Source organism: Trachurus japonicus, chromosome 12 (assembly GCF_045865225.1).
Source record: "Trachurus japonicus isolate A0001 chromosome 12, Traja_1.0".
NCBI lineage: Eukaryota > Metazoa > Chordata > Actinopteri > Carangiformes > Carangidae > Trachurus > Trachurus japonicus.
In genome coordinates this window covers 28,958,550-28,964,583 of record NC_140918.1, presented here as the reverse complement: position 1 = coordinate 28,964,583, position 6,034 = coordinate 28,958,550, and the positions used below count along the sequence as shown (strand labels likewise).

Genomic DNA, 6,034 nt, shown 5'->3' with positions numbered 1-6,034 from the left:
TTTTCCATATAGGCTAAATCCAGGTTGAGCCGAAGTTGCAGCTGCTCCACTTCTTTTCTACATGATCAGCACAGTTGTAGCTTTGTTGCAACAAGTTCATCCATGTTTTACACCATGAGTTAGAATGTTAGCTTGCTAACATTTGTTTATTTGCACTAAACATAAAGTGCACCTGAGGCTGAAAGGTCTGTTTCCATTTAGATTCCAGACATCTCACTCCAGCTCCTCCGGGGGGATCCCGAAGCATTCTCAGGCCAGAGGGGATCTTTAATCCCTCCAGCAGGTTGTAGGCCTATCCCAGGGTAGGCATCAGACATACAAACACACAGATGTAGCAATGCACAATTTAAAATCAACTAATAACTTTGCATACCATTACCAACAAAAAAAAAAGTATCCATCATGTTTGTCACATTTTAAGGACAACTGGTTAGTTTGGTGAATGACATTTGAAATAAAATGAAGCAATCCTGGGGAAATCCCACTGTGGGACACCTGAGGTTGGATTTTGAAAGTCAGGATTTTCCATCACCTTTAATATTATCACTTTCATCTCTCTTATCTGGAGCTGTATTTGAACCTTACCTTGGGCGTCCTTCACATCAGTCTGTGTTGACACAGCGATAACATGCAAGGCCTGAAAACAAACAGTGGCACCAATAAAGCAGCCACAGCGGTTTGAGTGAGACTTTAAAAAGGAAACCAAGCAGCAGTTGTGGAAGGGTTTGATCCAACAGAGAGTCCATCATGAGGAGTCTGCTTCTTCTGCTCTTTGTGGCTGTAGCGGCCGACGCCAGAGTTTTCGAGCGCTGCGAATGGGCCCGAACCCTGAAGCGAAATGGCATGGATGGCTACCGTGGCATTAGCCTGGCTGACTGTGAGTACTAGCCTGTCAGTCTGACACTTATCTAGAGCAGTGTTTCTCAACCTTGGGGTCAGGACCCCATGTGGGGTCACCTGGAATTCAAATGGGGTCGCCTGAAATGTCTAGTAATTGATACTGATAAAAAATATATTTTTAAACTAATTATTCTTTTTTAAAAGTATGATTAAAAACACCACACATAATCTTAAACAACTGTATTCTATATTTTGACTTTCTCAAATATAAATCGAGTTCAAATAAAATGCAGCATACAGTATAAAAATATCTGAGCTGGCGCATCTTGATTGACAGCCACGATAACATGACTGCACATGATCGCGGGGTCGTCAGAAATTTGTGATGTCAAAATGGGGTCACAAGCCAAAAAAGGTTGGGAACCACTGATCTGCCGATTTACCACTATACATTGTACATATCTATAATGTTTAAGTTCCAATTGTGTTTTATACTGTTTGTGTGATTGAATGTCTTTTTTTTTTACATAATGTGAAGCACTCTGTGTACACGTACTATGATGGGTGCTATTTAAATAAAGTTTTACTTACTTACTTACAGCATGGGCATGCATTTATGTGCCTCAACATATAAAAAAACACAGACAGTTGCATCTAATTGGTTTAGGGACGGATAAAGACATTAACAGACAAAAAAACAACAATAAAACAACAATGAAATAATAAAATACTGGCTGGTCTACATGTGGTTCTGTTGTTTCTCCTCTGCAGGGGTTTGCCTGAGCCAGCATGAATCACACTTCAACACACAAGCCATCAACAACCACAACGCCGACGGATCCATCGACTACGGCATCTTCCAGATCAACAGCCGCTGGTGGTGTAACAACGGCCAAACCCCCACTTCAAATGGATGCAACATCAGGTGTAGCGGTCAGTGATGAACCACTACACCCACAACTTCTTGGACCAGTTTATTACTTTGCACGTCGTCCTTTGGTCCTTTAATGTCCTTTAAGTCCAGATGTTTGTCTTGTTGTTCACAGAGCTTCTGACTGATAACGTCAACGTGGCCATCACTTGTGCCAAACGTGTCGTCAGGGACCCCAACGGGATCGGAGCCTGGTAAGACCTGATCAAATGAATCCTGAATACAGACTATGTGGAGAGATGAGTGACACCCTCTCTGTCTGGTTTCAGGGTGGCCTGGCGCAGATACTGCCAGAACAAAGACCTGAGCTCCTACCTGGCAGGATGCAGATTGTAATCGGTCCGTGGAACCAGGACTCTGCTGTTTAGGACTTGAAAGAAGGAAAAGACACATTTATAGAAGCTCCAGACATATTCTGTCTACCTTCACTTTGAATGTATTCAGTTTATACCTTTATACCTAATCAGAGAAGAGAAGTCTGATGATGTGATTCAACCTTTATCTGCCTGTTGCGATCATTTTAAGAACAGATTAAACTGCTGATTTCCAGTAATGACTGAATTATTAATTATTTTTGTGTTTACACCAGAACTGGTCAAGATGTGGAAGTAGCATCTTAAAGTCCATATACAGCATCAACTGTGTGTATAGCCTATCCAAGTGTGGCCCAGATTTATGTCCTTGTCCACAAGTTCAGATATTTCATTTAAAAAAAAAACCCCCACAACAAATGCTACCAAACTGTTTTGGATTTAAGGAAAGGTCAGAGGATCACCAAAGAATACAATAAATAACTGGACTAAAAACACATACAGTCTGTATCAAAGGTGACCTTTTAATTAAAAGAGACAGTTTCACTATCATGATGGTAATCTGATCCTAACTAGTCTCCACCTTAAAGGAGATATATTCTGCCTGTTTTCCACTAATTAAAATAGTTCCCAGGTGTCTTAAAGACATATCTGTGACATGCTGTGGTCAAAATCCCCCAAGGGTCAAACATCACAGCTCTTTTCATCCTCTCAAAACAGCCCTGTTCAGAACGGCTGGTTTCAGTGCCTGTCCCTTTAAATGCAAAAGAACCTCTGCTTGCCCCGCCCCTTCTACTGGTACCAGGTAGGGGTGGAGTTATGCAAATACAGAAACAAATTACATCACTGGAAGACATAAAACAACATGGATTTCAATAGAAAGCCTGCAAATCACAGATTTTTTTTGTCAATTCCTGCATTTTGGGGGTCGGACAAACACCCAAATATATACCCAAAGAGCCTTCAAAAAGTAATGTTTCCATAATATGTCCCCTTTAAACAGGGGGTGATGCTTCTTTAGGCCACACAAAGACAAAGAATGATGTTCACAGCTGTTTATTTTAGTGTTTGAATGTAAAGCACAACACTGTGATGTGGTGGTTAGCACTCCTGCCTCCAAGCAAGATGATTCTGGGTTTGCTTCCCTGGCCTGGGGTGTATGTTGATTGGCGAATCTAAATTGCCCATACTTCGTGAATGAATGCGAGTGCGGGAGAGTTTGTCCGTCTGCCCTGTGTGTGTCAAATAGGTTTGGCTCCAGCCCAGTGCTGTAGACAATGGATGGATGTACAGCCTGTATGATATGATTTTTTTTTTCATGTTGAAACATTTTCATGCTCACATTCCATTTTTATCCCACTCCCTGATGGTTAATTCAATTCATTTTTATCGATGGTTAACCTGGACTGGACCAGAATTCTAACTATAGAGCCTACTGTAAAAATAAAAATCTATCTCAAGGCTGACTAACTCATCGGTATATTAAAATGTGTACTTAGGTCTATATTATTGACTTTGTTAAAGGTAATATGTCCAGTGGCTGAATGAGACCAAATACAACCCAGGTTCCAAACCCTGGCAGATCCATGGTCTAAAGTAGCATGTTTGAATGTAAATATATGAGCTTCATCATGAGCAACTAAAGCTTCATTAGCAACAGAAGCTCCATGTTTCCAGTTTAACCTCAGCCGGTGTTTTCTGATTCAGAGCACGAACAGAGCTGCTGTTAAACCATGGAAACAGGAATCCCTGGACAAGACAGAGAGAGAGAGAGAGAGAGAGAGAGAGAGAGAGGGAGGGGGAAAGAGTGAGAAGGAGAGAGAGCATCTGGCACCGATGCAGGAATTTAAATGTGTAGTTGCAGTGATCAGAAACTGGCATCATAGTGCCATTAGCAGATGCAAATGAGGGCAGAGCTGGCAGGCGGGTTTGTCTTGACACACACATGCACACAAACACATACCGTCACACATACAGACTCCAACATCTGGACTGAGAACAGTTTGTGCCAAATCTCTGACAGAACACTATCCTGGCGGTTTAACTCCTCTTGGAGTCTCAGCACCGGAGGAGCTGAGTGGAACAGTTTGCTGTAACAGTGCTGGAGGAGAGAGGCCACGGGGTCAGGAGATTGTGCCAGGATCAGCCACTGGGGAGCGAATTATGACACTGACAGGTGAAATGAACAGCATTTATTATCTCATCACACAGGTCTATGGAAAAATAGCAGCACAGATCACATATGAAATATTTCATATATGTAATAAAAGCCATGGACAAATGTAGGTCCTGGTTTTAGGGCACTTTTCTGCAGAGCTTTGCACAAGAGATATCCAGGAAACATGAGGATGTTATTAGACATGTCACATAGAAGCTCCGACCCTCTGAAGATGCACTTGAATCCTCCACGTGACTGATCTCAACATCTAAGTGTTTTCAAAACGTTCTATTTATGCAGAACGGGCAGAGTGTGCACTCAGTGTGCAGACCTTCCTATGTTGGTGCATAGTACTGATTATTCCCTGAAAAAAAAAGAGGGACATACTGTTCCTGCAGGTTTTTGCTGGGTTTGCACTCTCAAGATAACAACATGCCAACGGTGCTCCTGATCAAACCACTTAGTAAGACCATGTCCATGGGCAAACAGATAAGTGCATGTGTAATTTGCCAACTGTGTCAATCTGAAACTAGAAAAGACATTTGTGTTTTTCACAGGTGTTGTGAAACAGGAAAATAGACAAGCTTAAGGATCGGAGCTGCTTCAACAAGGGCCTGGGTCCGAGCTTGTCCAGACCTGCAGGTCTTGTATGGTGCTCCTGGTCTGCTGTGGGTAGTACCCACCAACCATGCTGTAAGGAATGACAACCTGTGAACCAGTGGCAGGCTCATGGTAGTGTTGTAGCACTCGAGACTGGTCCTGGGGCGGTGTTTAGCTCAGTTGGTAGAGCAGCCGCCTCATGTGTTGAGTCTGCAGTCCCCACTGCAGGCGGCCCCAGTTTGAATCCCACATTGAGTGACCCTTTCCGGCGTGTCACCCCCCCCTCTCTCTGCCTCCCCATTTCCTCTCTCTTTCGACTGTGCTTTCAATTAAAGGCCAAAAAAGCCCCAAAAAATATACTTTAAAAAAAAAAGAGACCGGTCCTATAAGACCACATTTTCTTTCCTTTTTTTAAGTATATTTTTTTGGCTTTTTCATGCCTTTATTAGATAGTACAGTTGAAAGAGACAGGAAACAGGGTGGCAGAGAGATAGCCTCGTGAACCAGCCACTCCCGGAAATGCATTTCATTTCATTTCTGACGGAGAGTCTGGCCTCATTCCCGCTGTAAGCGTTTGGCCTGAAACCATCAGAAGGCCGAGCCAATCAGCATCGCCGCTGTGACTGACACAGCACGTTGGCCAATCAGGGACCGACTGGTGCAAAGCCCCGTCACTACACCAACTTGCTGATTGGCTGAATGGGGTTACTACTCCCGCCCAGCTCCCACCCACCCCAAACGCTTATAACAGGGATGAGGCCAGACTCTCCCTCAGAAATGAAATGAAATGCATTTCCGCGAGAGGCTGATTTACGAGGCTAGCGGAGAGAGGGGGAATGACATGCAGGAAAGGACCGCCTGATGTGGGATTCGAACTGGGGCCACAAGACCACATTTTCAAGGTCTTGGTTTTGTCTCGGTCGGGCTGGACTCTGGATTTTTTGTTGAGACCAGTCAAGACCACAGCTGCAGTGCCATCTTTTTTCTTTAACCACAAATGTCTCTGTCACTTGCTCACTTTGGGTTAAGTACAACACCAGAGTCAACAGTGGGAGGAGACTTCAGCAGGCTGTGTTCTTCTGTTCAATCAAAACTTTGTTCCAATTAAATATGGTATTAGATTCCATAAAAAAAATGTTTTCTTGTTTGCTGATGAATAATGTAAATATCAAGCCACATGATTATTATGAGTAC

At 43.2% G+C, this 6,034-nt stretch overlaps 1 protein-coding gene and 1 long non-coding RNA gene across 2 annotated transcripts; one reads left to right on the top strand and one right to left on the bottom strand.

Moving 5' to 3' along the window:
* Positions 1 to 671: 671 nt before the first annotated feature.
* Positions 672 to 2,324, top strand: LOC146977748 (lysozyme C-like). Its single transcript, XM_085794189.1, has 4 exons — positions 672 to 877; positions 1,612 to 1,773; positions 1,887 to 1,965; positions 2,041 to 2,324. Exons 1-4 carry the CDS (start codon positions 748 to 750, stop codon positions 2,105 to 2,107), a joined length of 438 nt encoding a protein of 145 aa, XP_085650315.1. The 5' UTR covers positions 672 to 747; the 3' UTR covers positions 2,108 to 2,324.
* LOC146977749 (uncharacterized) lies at positions 753 to 1,593 on the bottom strand. Its single transcript, XR_015037296.1, has 2 exons — positions 1,440 to 1,593; positions 753 to 903 (listed from the first exon to the last, which is right to left on the bottom strand). It is a non-coding gene; the product is annotated as an uncharacterized LOC146977749 (long non-coding RNA).
* Positions 2,325 to 6,034: the final 3,710 nt, after the last annotated feature.

Coding starts and splice junctions, on each gene's coding strand:
- LOC146977748 (XM_085794189.1), top strand. CDS start 748: ATGAGGAGTCTGCTTCTTCTGCTCTTTGTGGCTGTAGCGGCCGACGCC. Junction 878..1,611: donor TGGCATTAGCCTGGCTGACT/GTGAGTACTAGC, acceptor TCTCCTCTGCAG/GGGTTTGCCTGAGCCAGCAT. Junction 1,774..1,886: donor ATGCAACATCAGGTGTAGCG/GTCAGTGATGAA, acceptor TGTTGTTCACAG/AGCTTCTGACTGATAACGTC.